Source organism: Fomitopsis serialis (genome assembly GCF_022376445.1).
Source record: "Fomitopsis serialis strain Sig1Antser10 chromosome Unknown B0H18scaffold_233, whole genome shotgun sequence".
NCBI classification, from domain to species: domain Eukaryota; kingdom Fungi; phylum Basidiomycota; class Agaricomycetes; order Polyporales; family Fomitopsidaceae; genus Fomitopsis; species Fomitopsis serialis.
This window is the reverse complement of record NW_025955193.1, coordinates 1-20521: the sequence shown is the minus strand read 5'-3', so window position 1 is coordinate 20521 and position 20521 is coordinate 1. Positions and strand designations below refer to the sequence as shown.

At 56.9% G+C, this 20521-nt stretch overlaps 7 protein-coding genes across 7 annotated transcripts; 5 read left to right on the top strand and 2 right to left on the bottom strand.

The window, feature by feature from the left end:
• Positions 1–681: 681 nt before the first annotated feature.
• Positions 682–3816, top strand: B0H18DRAFT_960998 (armadillo-type protein; the record flags this gene model as incomplete). The annotated part of the gene is made up of 3 exons (XM_048043021.1): positions 682–1331; positions 1384–2743; positions 2794–3816. The coding sequence occupies 3 exons, from the start codon at positions 682–684 to the stop codon at positions 3814–3816; spliced, it is 3033 nt and encodes a 1010-aa protein (XP_047885483.1).
• A 4142-nt stretch (positions 3817–7958) lies between these two features.
• Positions 7959–8931, top strand: B0H18DRAFT_1053464 (uncharacterized protein). The gene has a single exon (XM_048031009.1). The coding sequence runs from the start codon at positions 8008–8010 to the stop codon at positions 8668–8670; it is 663 nt and encodes a 220-aa protein (XP_047885482.1). The 5' UTR covers positions 7959–8007; the 3' UTR covers positions 8671–8931.
• A 607-nt stretch (positions 8932–9538) lies between these two features.
• On the top strand, positions 9539–11686 carry B0H18DRAFT_889858 (uncharacterized protein; the record flags this gene model as incomplete). Its single annotated transcript, XM_048041285.1, has 4 exons — positions 9539–9767; positions 9830–10375; positions 10426–10993; positions 11119–11686. 4 exons carry the CDS (start codon positions 9539–9541, stop codon positions 11684–11686), a joined length of 1911 nt encoding a protein of 636 aa, XP_047885481.1.
• Positions 11687–11813: 127 nt separating this feature from the next.
• B0H18DRAFT_1127084 (uncharacterized protein) lies at positions 11814–12371 on the bottom strand (the record flags this gene model as incomplete). Its single annotated transcript, XM_048035250.1, has 5 exons — positions 11814–11843; positions 11895–11990; positions 12042–12135; positions 12185–12246; positions 12321–12371. The coding sequence occupies 5 exons, from the start codon at positions 12369–12371 to the stop codon at positions 11814–11816; spliced, it is 333 nt and encodes a 110-aa protein (XP_047885480.1).
• A 771-nt stretch (positions 12372–13142) lies between these two features.
• On the bottom strand, positions 13143–13882 carry B0H18DRAFT_1053461 (uncharacterized protein). The gene is made up of 5 exons (XM_048031008.1): positions 13821–13882; positions 13580–13767; positions 13468–13530; positions 13259–13405; positions 13143–13203 (listed from the first exon to the last, which is right to left on the bottom strand). Exons 2-4 carry the CDS (start codon positions 13580–13582, stop codon positions 13280–13282), a joined length of 192 nt encoding a protein of 63 aa, XP_047885479.1. The 5' UTR covers positions 13583–13767; positions 13821–13882; the 3' UTR covers positions 13143–13203; positions 13259–13279.
• Positions 13883–14492: 610 nt separating this feature from the next.
• On the top strand, positions 14493–17567 carry B0H18DRAFT_1127083 (uncharacterized protein; the record flags this gene model as incomplete). The annotated part of the gene is made up of 4 exons (XM_048035249.1): positions 14493–15221; positions 15272–15740; positions 17015–17149; positions 17203–17567. 4 exons carry the CDS (start codon positions 14493–14495, stop codon positions 17565–17567), a joined length of 1698 nt encoding a protein of 565 aa, XP_047885478.1.
• A 468-nt stretch (positions 17568–18035) lies between these two features.
• B0H18DRAFT_1216979 (uncharacterized protein) lies at positions 18036–19752 on the top strand (the record flags this gene model as incomplete). Its single annotated transcript, XM_048036683.1, has 3 exons — positions 18036–18574; positions 18628–19075; positions 19141–19752. 3 exons carry the CDS (start codon positions 18036–18038, stop codon positions 19750–19752), a joined length of 1599 nt encoding a protein of 532 aa, XP_047885477.1.
• Between the last annotated feature and the right edge of the window lie 769 nt (positions 19753–20521).

Below are 20521 nucleotides of genomic sequence, written 5' to 3'. Positions count from 1 at the left end.
GTCGGCGGGCATGTCGAGTCCGCGGCTGGGTCCCCCGCATGGCGGGCAGCCCCCTGCAGGCATGCCACCCACTTCTCAGCCTGTTCCTCCCCCAGGATGGTACGGCGGCTACTACGTGAGTCTCACTATCCCTTTCGCTGACGAATACGCTGAGTAACTTGCTTCCTCGTTCTTCAGTATGGACCATACCCCGGCATGCCAACGGAACATTATATGTCCTACACGCCGTGGATGCAGCCGCACGTCGGCACACCTCACCAACAACCGCAAGGCCTACCTGGTCCGCCCCAGCCTAGTATGTCAATGTCGCCCCGCAACCCCCCTCATCAACTGCACGCCCCTGGCACGCCGACGATGGCGCCCGCCATGCCCAACACGGGTCATCCTCCACATCCCACCCCGTCGCCACACACGCATACATCTTCCCTGTCCTCTGTGTCCTCGCCCCCACCTACACCATCATCTGCCGGACCGGCCAACCGCCTGAATACGCACGCGCCGACATTCCAGCCGCGGATATCCAAGGTGAAGATCACGTCGTCGGATGGTACGGAGGTGCAACTTGACAGCTTCAAGAAGGGCTCTGCTCCGCTCTCGCCTGCCGTACCTCCGTCGCCGGCGAGGAAGACCCAGGTGCGACTGGAGAAGCCTGAGGACAAGGCAAAGCGCTTGGCTGATGAGATGCGAGAGCGTCAGAAGAAGGAAGCGGAGGAGAAGGCGAAGAGGGATGCAGAGGAGAAGGTCAAGCAGCAGGCAGAGGAGAAGATCAAGCAGCAGGCAGAGGAGAAGCTGAAGAAGGAGAGGGAAGCCGAGGAGCGGAGGAAAGCTGAAGAGGATCGTGCACGGAAGGAGAAGGAGAGGGAAGAGGAGGAGCGGAGACGGAAGCAGGAGGAGGAGGCTCGTAAGGAGGCGGAGAAGGCGAAGGAGGAGGAAGAGCGGTTACGCAAGGAGGAAGAGAGGCTCAAGGCTGAGGAGGAGAAGGTCGCTGCGACGGGTGAGACGCCATCAGCTGCAGAGCCGGAGGACGGCGAGCTCGACGAGTCTGAGGCAAACCCCACGCCCGAGGTCATAGAGAAGGAGGCTCAGGAAAAGCCGCAAGACAAGGGAATTCTCAGGATTGACACTGCTGTGGCAGCAGGGGAGACACCCAAGAAGCGGCATCCTGGCCCTCTCGACCTTTCTTCTACTCGCAACCAGTCCATTGCCCAGCCCCTCCCTTCCGCCCTGGCCACCGCGCGGATCATTGAAGATCTTGGCAGCGTGTCGTACCCCGAGGGTATCAAGAGTCCCAAGGTCGAGCTCAACGTGAACGCCAAGCATGGCAAGTTCAGGTGAGTGCTTTCTTGCAGCATGTATATACGCATCACTGACACTGGGTCTCAGGTACGACCGTGACTTCCTCATGCAGTTCATGAAGATCTGCAAGGACAAGCCTGACAACCTCCCGCCACTCGATGCCATCGGTCTCGAGCCCTCTGAGCAGGGTGCTGGTGTCCCGATGAGTCGTGGTGGTTCGCAACGGCGCTCAGCGTCTGCCATGGGCCCGCCGCCTCCGAACTCCGCGCGCCAGTTGCAGGGCCTTGGTCTTTCAAACCTCAATGGTCCGAGTGGCAGCTTCACCATGGGCAAGTTCGCGACGCCGGGCATAAAGACCAGCGAGGATCGTTTCAAAGAGGCGAGCATGGGTCGCTCAGCCTCGATGGCTGGTGGTCCTCCGGGCGTTGGCATGCAGTTTGGCGGGCGACCGTCTCCTATGGTCCGTTCGTCCAGCCAAGGTGGTCCTAGTGCTATGGGCAGCAAGCGTACCAGGAGCAAACGGGGCGTCGACCGTGGTGAGGTGAACAGGGGTGGTCCGGGTCCATCCTTTGGCAGTTCGTCGCTCTCGCAGCCTGGTATGATGTCTCTCGAACCGGTGGCACCGCTCGAGCGCTCTGCAAACCGGTGGCAACCTGCGAGCATTGGCAAGAAGCCGCAGGTCGAATCGGACTCGCCGGACGTCGTCGACCGCAAGGTCCGCGCGCTGCTTAACAAGCTTACGATGGAGCGCTTCGACTCGATCTCTGACCAAATCATCGCATGGGCGAACAAATCAGAAAACGAGCAGGATGGGCGGACACTCATCCAGGTCATCCGACTCGTATTCGAGAAGGCGACAGATGAGGCGAACTGGTCGGAGATGTACGCGCGGCTGTGCCGCAAGATGATGGAGCAGATTAGCCCGAAGGTTCAGGATGAGGGTATCAAGAACGCGGAGGGTAAACCCATTGCGGGTGGTCAACTCTTCCGTAAATATCTCCTCAACCGGTGCCAGGAAGACTTCGAGCACGGATGGGCTGCGAAGGAAAGCACTGCCGCGGCCGCAGCCACCAAGGCCACCGAGGACCGGGCCGCTAAGGACGCCGCTGACAAGGACGAGGATGGCGAGGCTGCACTGTATTCAGAAGAATACTATGCTGCGCAGAAGGCTAAGCGGCAAGGTCTCGGTCTTATCAAGTTCATCGGTGAGCTGTTCAAGCTCCAGATGCTCACGGAGCGTATCATGCACGAATGTGTCAAGAAGCTCTTGGGTAACGTCGAGAATCCCGAGGAGGAGGAGATCGAGAGTCTTTGCAAGCTCCTTGCGACCGTCGGTCAGTCTCTTGACACGCCGAAGGCCCGTGCGCACATGGATGTCTACTTTGCGCGTATGAAGGAGTTGACGAAGAGTGGGAACGTCAACTCACGTATGCAGTTTATGCTTCTCGTGCGTATTTCCTAAATCAGTTCATTGCTCGCGTCTGATATCCCTTATAGGACCTTCTTGAGTTCCGCGAACGCAAGTGGATACCTCGTAACCTGGCTGCCGCTCCCACCACGATTGCTGCTGTCCATGCGCAAGCTGCGAAGGAGACCGCCGCAAACCAGAAGGACTACCAGCGGACACATAGCATGTCGCGTGGTGGCTCCAAGCGTGGCGGTGACCGTGGTGAGCTGGGGCAAGTCGGTCCCGATGGCTGGGCCGTTGCTGGCAATGCGCCTCCGCGTCTACCTCCAAAGGCGGGCGACCTGTCTAACTTCGGCAAGATCAGCAAAACCAATTCGATGTCCTTCGGTCCTACGGGTGTGTTTGCGAAGGACAAGGGCAAGCGCGAATCCTCGTCGTTGTCACGGGGCTCGAATATGTTCTCGAAGTTGATGGAGAACCCCGAGCTCGCTGCAGAGGCTGTGGCCGCACAGCCTAGCCGACCTCCGAGCCGCAAGGCTAGTGTCGACTTGGGCGCCGCTGGCGCACCTGAGGCTCCGTTACAGCGTAGGAAGCTCAATCTTCTTCCACGAACCGTGGCCAAGCCCGACGAGGCTCGGACGGACTCGACGCCGGCACAGTCGGAGGCTGGCCACTCGGACGACGAAGAGTCTACCCCGCCATCGATGTCTGAGGAGGAGGCGAAGACCCGCGTTGGCGAAGACTCGAAAGAATTCTTCAGCATCCGCGATCTGGACGAGGCTGAGGTGTACTTCAGCAAGCTTCCTTCAGAGCACCGATGGCTACTCGTTGACAAGCTTGTTACCTCTGCGATCGAGTCAAAGGACAGCGACGCGCGGCTCGTTGCCGACTTTTTCTCTCGAGCGGTGTCGAAGGACCTCTGTCCACCAGAGGCCTTCGAGAAGGGTTTCGTACCGACTGCAGAGATCCTTGACGACCTTGTCATTGACGCGCCGAAGGCACTCGACCTGATGGCGAACATGATAAAGGGCGCGCAGCTTGACGAGGAGCGACGGACCCGGATTGCGAGCAAGTCTATGGACAGTGATAAGTTAATCCGCCTGCTATCATAGAACAGTAGTACGTTTTCTGCTTCATTCTCTGTGTTCCCATCCCGCTGGTCATGGTTCGTTCGTCCTCGTGCATCATCCGCATCTTGTTATTATTCCACGCACGTCTGCGCTGGCTGTCCTGCATCACGATGTACAACATCCATAACTCGCTGTCATACATAATTCAGAGCTTCCTTCGTTTTCTCTGCAACCAACTGTGTGACTGTTGAGCGCGTTGAGCCCAGAGAGCGAGTTTCCAACTCGGTTGACGTTACGCTCTGTCTGCACGGCAGCTATGGGCGGGAAGTATGCATGCTGCCCAAATGCTGCCCCATTCATGTCTCTTGCGATTACAGTTGTGTACTCGTGCGCAAATGCAAAAGTGGAGGCCCACTGGGAAACAGAAGTCGGGGTCTGAGGAGTTCAAGTTCTAAGTATACTAACGTCAAACATCGAAGGCACCGCTGTCTCCAAGTACGTTAATACCTGCACTCAGGCGTCGTTGACAATTGCACGGCAGAGTTGACACGTCTAGCACAGCGGACAAATCACCTTGTGAGAAGTGCTTACATAGCGCTCACAAACCAGGAGCGAGTATTTTATCAGGACTCGGTGTGAGGGGTTCTAACATAGGAAATGCACTTCACTTGTAAGGCCTAACATTGCTTAAGTTCGGAAGTCCGCAATGTTACTATCTATGTTCTTTCCATGTTCGGGCTTTCACGCTATGCACTGTCTCTTTACTTTCAATGCGAAGATTTCTAACTTTGCGACTTAAATTAGTACTCAATCCTCCTTTGTAAGCGACATGTAGGCGCGTCGTACAAAGGGTTTTGTCCGCTGTGTAGTGATCACATATGTCGCATCCTACGTCTTCTGCGGTCCTCCAGTGCACACAGCCAGCATCTGCTACAGGTGCCTGGCGTCTATGAAGGTACTGTGGCATCGGGAATTTCCTTATCAAGCCTATGTATTTCTTCTTCAGTAAAGCAGACTAGACAATGCTTCATGTAGTTTAAATACCCTGACAGTTGTAATGCGTGCGGCGGGAACTCAGTCTGAGTGTAACGAAAGCCATCGATACCGACAAGATGAGGCTGGGGAAACATGCGGTACACAACTTCGACAGAACCGCTAAGGGGCTGTTCTCAGTAATACCCCGAAGTGGCGAGCGAGCGTCGACATCGATTTTGTGGCCCTGTTGAGCTCCGCAGACACGGGGAAGGCCAAAGGGCGTGCTCGCCATGACCTCCGGATCGGATGTAAGGCACCGCTTCGGACACCGCATTGAGCACAAAACGATGCGATGCGATGCTTGCTTGCACGGCGGCGGGGACGTCAAGCCCCGCGACACCATCCAGGAGTAGAGCTTCTCCCGCAAGCATGGATGAAATCCAACTACGAGGAGTTGTTGTACTTGCCTCGAGGATCCGTGCTGGTCGAAGGCACCCTTGATGTGTCGAATTCATCCGGTTCGTTGTACTGCTACGATGCAAGGCCATTAGGATTTAAGGCGTAGGTGAGGGCAACGAACCTCAGCACGAGATCCCCTCCTCTCTCGAGTAGCAAGGCTCCGCTGGCTTATTGAACGCCGACGACAACCGACCGGCCAACCAAAGGATGCGTCAGACGGCACAACTCGCACAGCGCGCTCCCGCATCCGACCGTATATAACGGTCGGGTGCGGTCTGCGCTCTGTGCAGTTTCCAGTTTGAACGGAGGGATCGAGCCTACACAGTGGCATCACTGTTTACGGTCAGTATACGTCTTCATATGAGCATACTGACCTCTGCTTTCTGCGAACGAAAGGGCGCCTTTCGGTCGCAGGATCCATTTATCCAATCGGCCTTGACGAGAGGCGACCCTTCGACGAAACGCACTCGCGTCAAATATTTTTGGAGAGTCTAGCATGACGACCGTTTTCTAGGGAAACTATGTTTTCTTCAGCTCGATCTTGGAGGATATACATCAGGAGAAAAAAGCTCGACGACAATTGATAGCCTGAGGTGATAGAGAAGACGTTTAGCGGTACGACTCGCACGGAGCGCTCCCGCATGCGACCGTACAGCGTACGGTCGGGTGCGGTCTGCGCTCCGCGCAGTCCCCCGGTTGGGCGAAACAAGCAGGCTCTACGGGCATCAAGGTCAGTATTGTCCTGAGTGGATATCTGAAGACTGCGAGTGTCCAGCTGCACTGACCGTGACTGTATGTGACTACCGATGGGCTTCTCGGTGAAGCGGCGCGATTTTCCAATCGTACTGACGCTGTTCGTCAGGCCGATGGCAAACGGTTGAGCTGCCACGCTCTGCTGCAACCTGAATATGCGCAGAGTGAGTGAAGCATGACGGTCACCAATACGGCTTGACATTCCACCTTGTAGTGAAGGTAGCTGTCCTCGCAGAACGCATACGTAGCGTAGACGGTACGTATGCCAGCGAGCACTTGCCCGGGGTATAGTCGAACCTAGCAGTATCCGATGGAGGCGTCGTACTTATCACTAGGGCCGAATTATCAAACACGCTGATGACCTCTATGGCATCGATCAATACTCACCTAGCTTGTCCGGGGACCATTAAATTGTTTCAAGTTGTGAGCATTCTGCCAACACGTATCAGTGCTGCGTGCTCAGGTAAATCGATCTCACTAGGAAGTCGGTTAACAATCAGCTTGATAAATACTCTTGCTTGCGTGCCTTGAACTACGCCGCCTATGCCAACGGTACACCACTCTAGTCAGGGTGCATGTGGCCGTCCGGCACTGCCTCATGCAAAGTCACGATGACGGTGGCGGGGAGACATGCACAGGACATGCATCCGTATTCGAATTCGAAGTTCTGATTCGCGCCGAGTCGCCGACATAGTGGTAACTTGAAGCGACTGGCCTGAACCAGAAGCCAAGCCTCACCGCGAACCGTTGATCAGGCACTCAGAAAGGGCTTCAACGTATGCACGCGTACGTGTATGTATTGCGTATGCGAAAATGTCCGCAGACTCCGCGCCGATCCGGAGGGCAAACGGCGAAGGTAGGTCCAATCTGTACTTACAACTATTCGCATAACGTCAGACACCCCTCGTCTGTTGTGCATATGGTCAAGTTGCTCCAGGTTAGCTAAGTATGTTGCGCGCCCAATGAAGCTTAGAAGTTCACCAAAAGTTCACAGCAAAACCTGCTCGCGAGGCCGTCATACAAGTCACGTGCACTCGCCTGACGAGCTGCATGCAGCAGGACCCCGGGCAAGGCGCTTATACGTCCGATCCTGGTGCGGCCATAACCAGCCCAAATAGGGCGCTCATGTCCGATCCTGGTGCGGCCTAGGCTCGTACCCATCCTTTTCTGGCAAACGTTTCAAACTCCGTCGTGGCACTCCTCTCGTTCGCCAGAACGCTTTGTCTCCTTTTCACACTCCGGTTACCATTCTCGGATTGAAAAGTTACCATATAGAGGGGTGGCTAAAAGGAGGCAAGCGACCCTAAGGACTGGGATCGAGTCTAGGTGCGGCCATAGACCTGCCAGAGCTCGCGCCATGTCCGATCCATATGCGGCCATAGATGCTGTCACGTTCGCATGTCCTATCCGTATGCGGCCATAAATTGACCTCGTGGTCGCCTTTGACGGCGAAGCCAGTATCGCGAGATTGGTACGTAGCATACTTCACGTCGTGGATCTCTCAGCTAAGCAATGCTACTAACTTCTGTGGATGGCATCGTGGGTGATGGTATCTGCTCGGGCCTGGAAGATAACTTACTGATTCGCTACGATGATCGCATGCAACTGCTTGTTATAATTGGGACCCCGGAATTGCAGATTCTCTGAATGCGTCCGTCATGTGGGACTTGGTAGACTGGCCAAGCTTGTATTGTACTACAATGTGAGTCTCGCCTCCTGTTTACAGAATACTATGCATAGCTGTATTCACGCTGAATTGATGCACCGCAGTGTAGGATTTACGCGCGCAACGCGTCTCATTAGCCTCTCTCGCAGATCACGCGCCGATGGCTCGACACGGACACATGAAGATTGCTAGTAGGGTGCGTTCGACCTGGTTTGGCTGACCAAGATACAGGAGACTAAAGCATCTCGTTCTTCGAAGGCTACCACTCGTCCGGAGACACGTACGCGTTCTTCAAGGCGGGGGCCACTCAATCATTGTGCCTGACATGCTTGGCTACGGCGGCATGGACAAGCCGGCGGAGACAACAAACACAGCGCGATATGCGCGGACGTGAGAACGTGAGCAAGGCGATCGTGACAGAACACCAGAACACCACTGGTGAGTGCTTCAGTAGCTTGGAAAGGGCATCCGACGCTGCACGTCTCATTGAGACGCGATGTGGTCGTAGTGGTACCGCTTGGGCCAGGTTCAGCCAGAGCAATTGGCCCATAGGATGTTGGCTACCCAGGCATACTGACCAAGTGTTTGACTCGCAGGGGCGCATTTCTCGTACTCTACCGAGAGCGTTTTCTCGCATTCGCATTCGTCTCGGTCGGCTACACACCATTGTTCGCGAGCTTCAAATATGCGACTGCCATCGCCGCGGTCAAGCAAGCCATCGGTCACGAGCCTTAGGGCCACTGGCAGTGACCAGCTACAAACAATCTCACAGTCGACCTCATTCTAAAGATGCGCCAGGTTCTTCGTCGACCTCGAGTACCAACCAAGTCATGAAGGACCATATCAGTACTCCTGACCTCCCATGTTCGCTATCATCTCGCAACCGACTGACTTGCCCGCTTGATTGTCTCTCACCATCCGTGTCAATTAGCGACTACTCTTGTGACGCGCCACCTAGAGTACATTCGTACTTACGAATGTTGGGCGCTCGAGATATAGTACTTGGCGCTTATGCGTATGTGCTACTCATGCAACCGTTTTGACGATAAAGGGAGACAAATGTGGGCGTTTTTTTTGGTAGTCTACTCCGACGCAGTGTGTAGGGCATGCAGCGAATTTTTGGGCATTTTCTCCGATTCTACCGCATTTTTGAGAGGTCCGATCCGTCATGCGGCCATAAAGCACCCCTACAGGTAGGTCCTATCCTGATGCGGACATAACAGGGGTCAAAATCGTGCGGACATAAGGGCCCAAAATCCGGGGTTTTCGGATCGGACCTATAAGCGCCTTGCCCGGGGTCCTCATGCAGCGGTCTTCAGAGCCTACGCTCTCTCCCTCTCACTCATCAGGTAGGTGGTTGAAGTATGCTGTATTTGTATGATGTGACCTGACACTCTCCCTCTTTCTCCAAGCAAACTGAGCATTGTGGCGAGCACCGCTTAGTTTCAGACTGCCAAGGTCTCACATCCGTATTTTATGCGGTGATAACGGTGCAGTCTTTCATCATTCCTTGCGCCAACACATTCAAATTGCGCCAACGCTGGCAGAGAGAACACAATTCGCGGAAGAGTACCATAACAGTGAGTATCCCGTGACGATATCGGGCCGTGACTCGCCCCTGTCTAGCCTTTTTCTCACAACCCATGGACGAGCTGTAGCCAGAAACGTTGCTCGTTGCTCTGTTGCGACCGTGGCCGAGAACCGACAGTACCGGGTGTAACACGTTGGTGAGTCCACATGCACCGCTATCGATTTTTTCTGCCATTTTCTGCGACTGACGTCCGCTTTGGCCGGATCTTGATCGGCCGTGCAGACAGGCACTCGGAGCGGAACTCCAGTCCCCGTATTTTAGGACGACCGCCGCCTCGGGCCACCGCCTCCTGTCTCCTTGCCTCTTGGTCTCCGGTATACATGCCTACGCCGACGAAACAGCCCCAGAAGAATGCCTTCGACATCCGTCTCGCAGAGTCCGTGGTGTTCCTCCGCGCAGGAGATGCCACCGGCAGACCCCGCAACATGCAGGCCGACGCCCCTCCTGGCATGCTTCGTGGGCTGCTAACGCTCACGCTCGTCAAGCCGACGAAGATCTCCAGCATTGAAATCGAGCTGGTGGGAAAGACGAGCACGGCCTGGCCTGAAGGTATGTCGCAAAACTGCCGCCGTTCTCTGGGAGTTTCTCACCGCTCTTTCTTCACTTGAAAGGAGTGGGCGCGCGCCGTGTCGAAGTCACCGAGGAGCACGAGATCTACGCACAGTCATATATCCTCTTTCGCGCTGGCTCGGAGACACCATACAGGAACAGCCGGCGCACGCTCTCCGTGGGTCCTGGCATTGCGCTCGACCGTGATGACGACGACCGCTCCGAATCCTCGAGTGAAGATATGCACGGTACGGTTCACCGGCCGCCCAGTGATGAGCGGAGGGGCCGTGACCGAGGTCCGCCACCGGCACTTCTGAACAACGCATTCGCGTCGAGGCGAAATATGAGCGTCGACCAGACGTATTTCCAGCGTGATTACGTCGCGCACCGCGACAACGGCCTCCCCCCTATATTGACCGCTTCACCCCCTTACACACCGACCGCAGAGACCGTTCCACAGCATGCATTCAGTCCGACGCTCCTCACCCCCGCCGCGTCCGTCTCGCATCGCATGAACACCGTCGACGAGCTACCCACCCAGGAGGCTGCCTCGTCTGCGGACGAGTACGGCCAGGGTCGCAGCTCCGAACCGGACACGGAACGCAGCAGTGGGTCTTTTCACTCGTCCCCGGGTACACGCGTACTGACCACACCGTAGGCCTCGCATCTGCGCGACACCCGTCTCCTCTTCACCGGATGGGCGGGTCCTCCGCGTCTAGCCTGCGCCTAACCAGCAGCTCGCACTCGCAATCTGCGCGCCCGTCGTTAGACGACGAACGCCCTGAGTTCCTCGTCGGGAGCAGCCATAGCCCTCTGCCCACCCCGCCTGCGTCCGCCCCGGCCACGCAGCGTTCGCTCTCGCGTTCGGCCGACCAGCGCAATCAGCGCCATCAGCGCGAAGGCTCGTCGGACTTCCGGGAGCATGCGGACGACGGGCGCGGACGGAAGCACAAGCGGTTCAGCTTCGCGAACGTGTCGAACGCGCTGCTGGACGTCGTCATGGACCGTGTGCGCTCACGCTCGCGGTCGTCGTTCCCGGACGGCTACGGAGGCGACGCTACGCCCCCTCGGGGGCGCACGCGCGAGCGTCCATTCGAAGACGTATTCCACGACGACGACGAGGGCCCGCCTGCGAGGGACCGCGAGCGCTCTACCCTCGAACGGGTCAGCGAAGTGCTGGGATTAGACGGCGAGGATGGGAAGGAGTGGGGAGAAGGCTGGAAGGAGTTCAAAAAAGGTGAGCATCGCTCCTTACGGCTCGTCTACCCCCGAAGCTCAACTTAGTCCATCTGCGGTCCTGCCGTCGTGAAGGCACGTACACATGGCCGATCTCTTTCGCGATCCCCGCGAGCTCGCCGCCGACGCTGCACTGCGACCTCGGGCACGTGACGTGGAAGCTGAAGGCGTATGCGCACCGGCCGGGGACGTTCACGACGAAGATGTCCGCGGCGCAGGAGATCACGGTCGTTACGTGTCCGTCGGAAGATGACCTCGAGGAGACGGAGAGCATCATCGTCGAACGCCAGTGGGACACACAGATGCAGTACCTCATCACCATCTCTGGGCGGAGCTTCCCGATTGGCGGGGTTATGCCCATCAGCTTGACCTTCATGCCCTGGACGAAGATGAAGATCTACAGAATCTCCGTACTTAGCAGCACCCGAATGTGTGTGCTTTTCGTGGGAAGTACGCGTGGGAGTGCGGCGTGGGGGCGGGGCGGGGATCGTCGCACGGCGGGCGTGGGTGTTTTACGTGCGAGCACGGCGATTGGCTGGCGAGAGACAACGCGACGTTTTTCCCAAGTCCAAAAACGTACTTTTTTCGGGCATAGTTTCGCCTCCCCGCAGGGAGCTCGCGTGTTATGGGGTGCTGAAACTTTTTCTGCCACGCGCAAACGGGTCCCGGTATGTACATGCTGACGAGACAACAAAAAAAAAAGAGAGGCCCTCTACGCGTCGCACACTGCAACGCGTAGCCCTCCCACCACAGGTGCGTCCCTCTCGTCCGTCGGTCGTCGCATGTACATACACAGTCAATGCCATCTCGTTAAACCCCTAATAGTCTTCGCGACGGTCCCTGTCGATTTGTCAGCACATGCCGCTTGCCAACGCGCGACGGGCGACTCACCAAGTGGAATGGCTCCTCGTGAGCGACTGCGAGGTACGACCGAAGAGTCGACATCGGCCTGTGACGACAGTAGACGGGTCGTTGACGCGCCTCGTCCTCGCACATGCAATTAGTGCCGTCACAAGTTCAGCACAAATGCACACTCACCCGGAAGGACACTAGCGGCGCGCACGACACGCCAGTCTCGGCGCCCTGTCCCTGCGTCAGCATCGGCGAACCAAGAGGCGAGACGGACTGCTTACTGGTCAAAGTCACCCGCTCGCCGGACGGCGATCTGTACATACACCGACATGCACGACGAGGCGACAGCTCGGCGGTGCAGCGAGGGAGGGGCAGCACTCGTGCCCCGATCCTGCACGCGCATGTCAGCGGCGACACGGCACGTCATGTCAGTGATATAGTGTCGGTGTCAGATGGACGACATACCTTGCGCACAGCCCGGGATGTCGCTCGCCGGAAGTCGATATATACATACATTGCTGGTCCGGGCACTACAAAGTCAGCAGGTAGAGTTAATCGACGACGCACCCAGTACATGGCCCGAGACGTTGCTCGCCGGACATCGATACATATATACATCGCTGTTCGAGGCGTTGTACATAGCAAGTGCGAGAAGCTCCGCCCAGCGCATATCCCGTCAGAGTCTAATTATCACAATGCATGTTGACACACTTACTAGTCAGTCTCGCAGCCCTACAAGTGCTGCCTTCGTCGTTGATCATGACTCGTAGCGCATGAACACACGACTACCCGCGCGCCGGTCGGCCGCGGTCACAAGCGGGGCAGCTGAGAACGTCCGGGAGCCTGACAGTGTCGACGTGCTCCCTGTTGTTGGCCCGGATCGTCCTCGGATGACATTAGAAGGACACCCCTGCTCATCGAATGTCAGTCAGTGTCACTGCGAGTATGGATATGGCTACCTACGCACCCTCACGGAGAGCCCGCTCGCGGGAAGACGATCCATATATACATTACCATGCATGGCCGACTCGAACAGGATGCATACCGCACGATGGACGCACTCTTTGTTTAACGTTAGTCAGAAGCTACATCAAACAAACATGGGTCAGTGCATCGACGTGGACCGATCGACGTTCACCACGAACCTGGCCGTAATACCTCGCTCGCCGGACGGCGTTCCATATATATATTGCCGTTCCAGGATAGCTGTGGCATTGACTGACCTTGGAACATGTTCATCAAATGCAAGACTTGGGGATCGATACCCCTTGCAACTGATAGTTCGAGTACGGCTCAAATGACAATGTTCATTACCCGACTATGCACATTAATCGGACACGTCAATGGGCTGAGAACGCGATGATCAGTCTATTGCAAGACATAACGGACAACAAGACACCTACAATATGCCAGCCGCAGGATCCTCACGCCGTGGACGACACAGCTCTAACTTGACGTGACAAGTGCTCACTCGCGCATCGGGTGACACCCGCCTGCGCCGCCATTAGTTGTACTACCAGTACTCCGTTGGCCGAGTACAGAAGGTGCGACTACATATACACTGCGTGTGAGCACGACCGGCGACGTGTGCCCTTCAAGTAGTGGTACTCACCTCATTAGGCACATCAAACGTGGGAGTGCTATAGTATCCTCGTACTACTTCATGCCTGTTGACCTGTGTTCGTTAGTACAGTCATACCGATCGCTGCAACTGACAGACATACCATATGCGGATACGCAACAACCACATGGCCGTTACGAGTCTATGACACTGATACTTGACGTCCGGGGCTGTGTTCGTGAGCAACGCACACTAATGTTAAATGAGAGCACTTACCGGCACACTGTCACTTCGAACGGAGTCCGGACCCTCGGCGGGCTGCATTTTCGTCAACTCGGACATGCCAGAATCCTGCATGAGATCAACAGTCTGTTGCATACGTGATTGTATATTCGCTGACGCACCTCGTTGCTTCACAATAAGCTACATCCGACTCGGAGTCGAGCATGACTTCATGGGTATGGCCTAGGTTCGGAGCAAGCCCTGTCTCCGGGCCGGTACCCGGCCACCTTCGGAGAAGGGGCTTGCTCGAAAGTGGCTGGGACTAGGGGGGTCAGTCGCAAAAATGCAGCGTGCTTCCACATACTCCGATTCCCTCGCTGTCAGTGAGAAACCTGTAGCTACGAGTCCAATGAACATTCTGTGAATATACGGTGTTTTACGACTGCATTGGTGCGATGCTACAAACATCGCGCGAGGGTGACTCTGTCGAAGCACAGCCTGACGCGCGCGAGGCCTCGATACATACAACATATGCCTCCGGGTGTACCAAAACTACTCAGCAATAGTCATTAAATGCATACTCATTATCCCAGGCAATTGGGGATGCCCTGTTGAAGTTGCATCTCCTGCAGAGATCATACAGTAGACGGAGGGTGGGACGTGACAGGTCGTGTCTGCGTGTGACAGACGCGTTACATGCGCGTAAACCCAAAGTGGCGCGTCGCGCGTCGGCGCGTCCTGAGCTGTCGTACTGGCGGATTTGCTTCCGCGAAGCTCTGGAGAAATGGTGCAGGAGTTTTCCGAGGTCGCCATGTGTAAGCCAAACTCTTATCTGTCTCGTCCTGCTGCGAGACATGTCAGAAAATCTGAAATTCGACCGAGCCTACTGGGATGACCTCTTCGAACACACTGCTCAGCCAACCTCGGAGGCCGACAAGCTGCACCTTGTCTTTTCATTGATAATATACCTCGGGCTAGCACTCAGCAAGCTGCTGACGTTCGCTTTCACCAGCAAGATCCGGGTGGTCCGCGAGCGAGCAGGAACCTTCCTGAGCATCTGGAAAGGCGCAGGCCAGAGCGAGTGGTATGGGCCATCAGAACTATACAATATTTGGCACGACGAGTGGCCACGTACCCGAGGCGAGCTCCACGAGCGGATTGTCAAGCCCTGCGCGCACAAGATCGCGCTTGACGAGAGCAACCGTGTTATTCAAGAGAACTCGTTCAGAGTGCGGCTTAAAGAACTCACCATAGCCGATGTGCGGAGACTCTTGGATCCCGCGGCAGTTGCAGATAGGCTGCGAACACTGGCGCCTTTCACCATTTCGTATCTCCATGTCTTCACTGCCTCGCCAAATCGGTACCGCAAGGATCTCGCGCGCAAGGCCGAGGCACTGGAACGTCGTGCAGGGGAGACGTCGGATGGAGAAGAGGATGTACCACCTGTTGGGAGCGAGCCAGTCGAAGGCGCCGGAGGCGGAGGACATTCGGAGGGTATTGCCAGTGATCCATTTGCGGACACGGGGCCGGCACCTGAGGATTGGCGTGCGCAGTACCTGGGATTCACCCGTAACCCGATGATAGTGCGTAGCTTCACATTTGTGGTATAAGGCTCGAGACTCACTGTATTCAGGCGATCATCACGGCAATCATGATGCTTGCCTTTGTCCGAAATCGTGCCACAAATGTACTCGCACTCCCCCTTGGCCTTTTCTTCGGCATCTCAGGGACCAGTTCTCGTGTGCTGAACATGCTCAGTAATATCGGCCTGTCAGTTTCAATCACGACTATAGAGGACATGAAAGTGCAGATGTCGAAGGATGCCATACGCCTCGCCATCGCGGTGCTCACCAGTAGTGCAATATTCTACATCATCTTCGACAACATCAACTTGTATCTGCGTAAATTCCAGGAGCGAATCACGAACCGTCATTCAATGATCCATGCGACGAATGCGGCCGTTGTTCTGTTGCCCGGGCTTGACGAAGAAGCATTGAACCTCAAGGCGAAGCTTGCTCTCCGGGGCCAGCGAGCGAAGGCACGCCTTTCAGACATTCGCCCAACTCATGCTGACGATGAACACATGGAGAAGGCCTTCATCAGTCTCATTGGCGAGATGTAGTGCAGAGCACGGGTCGTGGGAACCCGCGCGGGTACCGGGTACGGGTACGCCCGGGTACGGGTCCGGGTCACGTTTTTGTGACCCGGACCAAACCCGTACCCGTGACCGTACCCGTCACTCGTGCAAACGCCAGACGCCGCCCGCGGTGCTGCCGCCACCGACTCGAACAACCGCGACGCGCCAGAGGCAGTCTGCGCATCCCGCCGCGTGAACGCGCATTCAAAAGCTGAAGATACAACGGCCCCGAGACGACACGCCCGAGCGCAATGAGCGTACACAAAGGAAGCGGAGGACGAGGGGTTGGAGTAGTGAACAAAAGGAATGCGGAGGCACGAAAAATGCTTGAAGGTGAGTCTTCAGCGCACTCACTGATGATTTTTGTACCCAACTCTTCGCTGTGTGAGTAGGTGCATCAATGAGCAACGAGCTCGCGGTGCCTACTTGCCTGCTCGTCTGCGCATCCCGCAGATTTGTGCTTCCCATCCGCTGGCCCTCTCACGCCCGCCCGTTCATGCCTGCCTGCCCTAACTACTAGTCGTTTTTGCTTGCCTGTCCTCGCCGACTGTCTCGCCTGCTGCCCTCGCCTTCATGCTCGTTCTCCCTCCCTCCCGCTCTCGCCCGTTTACTCGTCCTTGTCTGCTCGCCGTTGCTCTCACACGCCTGCTCGCTCGCCCACTCGGTTGCCCGCTCTCATCTGCTCAGGCTCGCCTTCTCGCCAACTCGCTCATCCACTCTCTCTTGCCTGTCTGCCGCCGTCTTGCCCACCGGCATACACCCCTGCTTGTTCGCTCATCTGCCGGCTCATCTGCCAGCTTGCCAGTTCGCCCGCACTCGTTGCCCTCCCTCGCCTCGCCTACTACCCGCCCTTCTTCGCCATCTTGCTATCTCACACATCCACCTGTTCTTAAGTGCTTGTCATCACCCTCATACTAGGTAAACTGCAGCACGCCGTCCTTCTCGTGCCCGCGCCGTCGACTTCTCGCGCCCACCCTCGGTTCAGAGCCTGCCTCTTGCCTGTACACTCGCTCGCGGCTTCTCGACTGCCCGCCTGTTCTTGTCCACCCACCCGTACTCACGCACTGTTTCTTAGCCAAACTCTGGGAAGTGCTCGGGAAGGATGTGCTCTCCATCGTGTTCGCATCCTATTGGTGCATGAGGACGATCTCCTCGGGCCTGGGAGCACAAAACGACGCCTGCATCGTGACCGTGCTGGCAGGCATGATCACTGATCAACGACTATACCGCACACCGCAGCCGACGGACACACCACGGGCCTGGGCGCAGCGACAACCGGACGGCCGGCGTGGACGAGCGGAGTGCGGGAACGGGTGATTGGCTCGCGGGGACGGGCGAGAGCGAGGCGAGGGCGAGGGCGCGACGAGGGCGAGGGTGAGGGTCTGCAGGTGAGTGCAGGCATACGCGCGCGGGCTCACTAACGGCAGGCGCAGGACGCGTCGACGTGCTGCGCGACGCGTACGACGACCGCGGGCACACATACAAGGCCGACAAACGGTCAGGAGCCATCGGGCGGACGGGTGGACGGACGGGCGGGCGGGCGAGCAGAACGGCAAGCGAGCGAGTGAGTCGGCGGGCGGACGAGGAGGCGACCGCACACGCCCACCGCGAGCGCGCTGGGCGAATGCCCAGCACGCAGACACAACCGACGGATGTACGCGCAGGCGGGAAAATGGGCGCGCGGGCAGGCGAGCGGATGGACGAGCGGGAGGGCGGGCGGACGAGCGGGAGGGCGGACGAGCAGGCAGGCGGATGGGCGGACGGGCGGACGAGTAGGCAAGGGGGCGAGTGATCAAGGAGACAAGTGATTGGGCGAGTGGAAGAGAAGCTGAGGGGGAGAGCGGGTGGGTGGGCGAGCGAGAAGGCAGGCGGGCGAGAGGGAAAGCGAGCGAGAGGGAAACAGGCGGCCCCAGAGTGCAGACGAGCAATACACGCACGGTGACCGCGAGCACACAGGGCGAATGCCCAGCGCGCAAGCACGGCCGACGAACGGGACGCGCGTGAGCAAACACGGGTGACCGCGACGGCAGGGCCGGGGCGCGTGCAACCCATATCAACCGAGCACCTATGTGGTTCAAGTTGCCCACCCATCCACGCCCACTCACTTACCTGCGGACCCGCCCACTTACCCGTGGACCCGCAGACCCGCCTGCACCCGTGCAGAACCCGTACCCGCTGTCGCGGGTCTGTACCCGGGCGGGTAAGGGTACGGGTACACCTCGGGACACCCGCGGGTGTACCCGTGCTCTGCCCTAGCGAGATGTTGATACGGTACACACCTGGTAGCCAAAACTGGGAGGGCCGAGGCCAAATGCTAGAGGCCTTCGCAGATGCGATGCCACGAGACCGGCCGTTGGCGCCTGAGGTAACCGATTTTCGGCCCTTTGGCGTTTTCGATGTCAACGAGGGGTCTAAAAAGGGTGTTATCGAGGTTTTGAAGGATATGCAGGAGCGGTCTACTCTCACCGAGGAAGAATGGGCTAGCAAGACGAAGATCATGCAAGGAGACTGGCTTACTGCGCGAAATCTGCGTGTTGCGAGACGCGAGCGTGTGGACGACGTGGATTCTATGGAGCGCCTCGAATACGTCGAAGAAACGAGTGCGCTATGGCATTTTGCCCTGCAAGCGACTCACATGCTTATGCGTGTTCACTTCGGCAACTCGACTCTGGATCGTTCGTCACTGGCCACTCATAAAGGACTCCTACATCGCACCTGGGACGCCTCTAAGCCGAATTATGCTGCAGCAAAGGCCTTAATAAGGCATTCACTGATTGCGAGGCTGCTGCATTGCGTGATGTGCGTTCGATGGTGCTTCAACTGTGTATGGCTTACTGAGGAATTAGCATCAGCGTTATCAAGGGCCTCGGGTCCTGGGATGACCTGAAGAATTGGACGCCATCACTCAAGGATCTCCATGAAGTCACTAGGGAGATTGGAGAGCGGTTCACGGTGGGAAGCGAGGCGATCAAGGCTCAGTCCATTGGGGACGACTGCCTTGCACACTCGATCTACTTCATCCGCGATGCCCTCTTCTTCTGCGAATTCGAGCATGCCGTAGCACATGCGGATGCGGGCCGTGTCCTTCGAGTGTTGAAGTACTGGGCGTTTTCTTTTGAAGGCGCAGGTCAGCACAACTACGCGCGCGAGTGTGTCGAGGTTCACGTCAAGTGGAAGTACGAACTTCCCACTGCGTTGCGGACAGCGTTGGAGAAGGCATGGTTTGTGAATCGATGGGGAGTTCATGGTCGATGGATCGCAGCCGATCTGTACCTCGAGCAGTGTAATTTCTGGGTCAAGGTGAGCGTTCAATTTGGTCCAGTCCAGGATCAAAATTGAATCTGAGTGATGGGTCACTTTTGCAGCGTGTCTTCATTGCATCGGGAAATGCTGTCACGATTGAGTACATCATGGCAAAAGGTTCGGCGAGTGTGGAGGCTTTCCGGGATATATCTCACCTCGTGGCACGATTCTTCGGTGACCCTGACCGCCGGCGACGACACAAAGAGATATCATTCCAGAACGACATGCGAGTTTTGGTCGAAGACATGATCAATGAGGGCCTACATACCTTGTCACGGGACAAGCCTCGTTTCGTTCCAGCACCACCCCGCAAATCCAAAGGGAAAAAGAAGAGTTCGGGCGCAAATGACCAACCTCAGTCCGCGATTGTCGATGTATTCAATATTGGCGCACGGGCCTGGCAAAATGGGAAGTTTTCTCAGTACATCAAGTCGACGACGTTTGACCCTGCAGTTGGCTATCCAATTGGTGGGGCGGGTGTGGAAGCAAAGGACACGCCCGATCCGGAGACATCAGTGCTGGACAATGGTACCGTTTTTGACAACTGCAATGACAATGTGATTACATATGATAATTACAATGATCTCCACGGAGTGGAAGACGAGGATGGTTCTGTGGGACTCGGTGCATTAGGGGGAGGTGGCGAGTTTGATACAGGTATAGATGATCCATAGTGCACAGGGTAGATGTCAGCAGTAGGGACTCGAGAGTATGTCTGTGGCATTGCTACTGTACGCGAGCCGGATGGTGTCGTATGGACAGGAGTCGTAGATGCATAATGGAGTGCTGGAAAAGGTGACACAGTGTACCTACTATATGGTATGCCTTGGGCAGCATACATGATAGGCGGTGTAGGATGAGGTGGCGACACGCCTGGCCATGGCATCTGTAGCGCTGAATGAATACGTTGAGGCGTAGCAAATGGGCCATGCTGCCACCCTGAGCCAACAGCAGGTAGCGCACCCGGTAGGCCTCGCAGATGTCTGATGGATGGCGCAGGCGAACCTTGGGGTGTATAAACAAGAGGTTGCAGTACAGATGGTCCACGTGGCGTGTACTCAAAAGACGGTGCAGGCGACGCTTGCTGGACGGGTGCAGGGATGAAGGGTGGCACCATAGTTGGCACTGATACCGGCTCTCGTGGCGAGTAGATGCTATCAACAGGTAGTCGTCCGGGGGCGTACTCGTTTTGTCGCTGTTGTGGGTGGGCGAAGGGTCGGTGTCCCATGGGCGCGGTGTAGGGTGACCCGTGCGGCGCACGGTACATCTCGTATGATGAGGCGACCATGGATTGATCTCGGGCTGATTCAGATGTGGAGTCTGCGGAAATGCAGCTCGGTTGGAATTGATACTGCCCTGCAACCCAATCATGAGCATCATACAATCCTGACAAATGCGGAACAGCTCATACGTGTCGAGACGAAGCTATCTTGAATGGGTGGG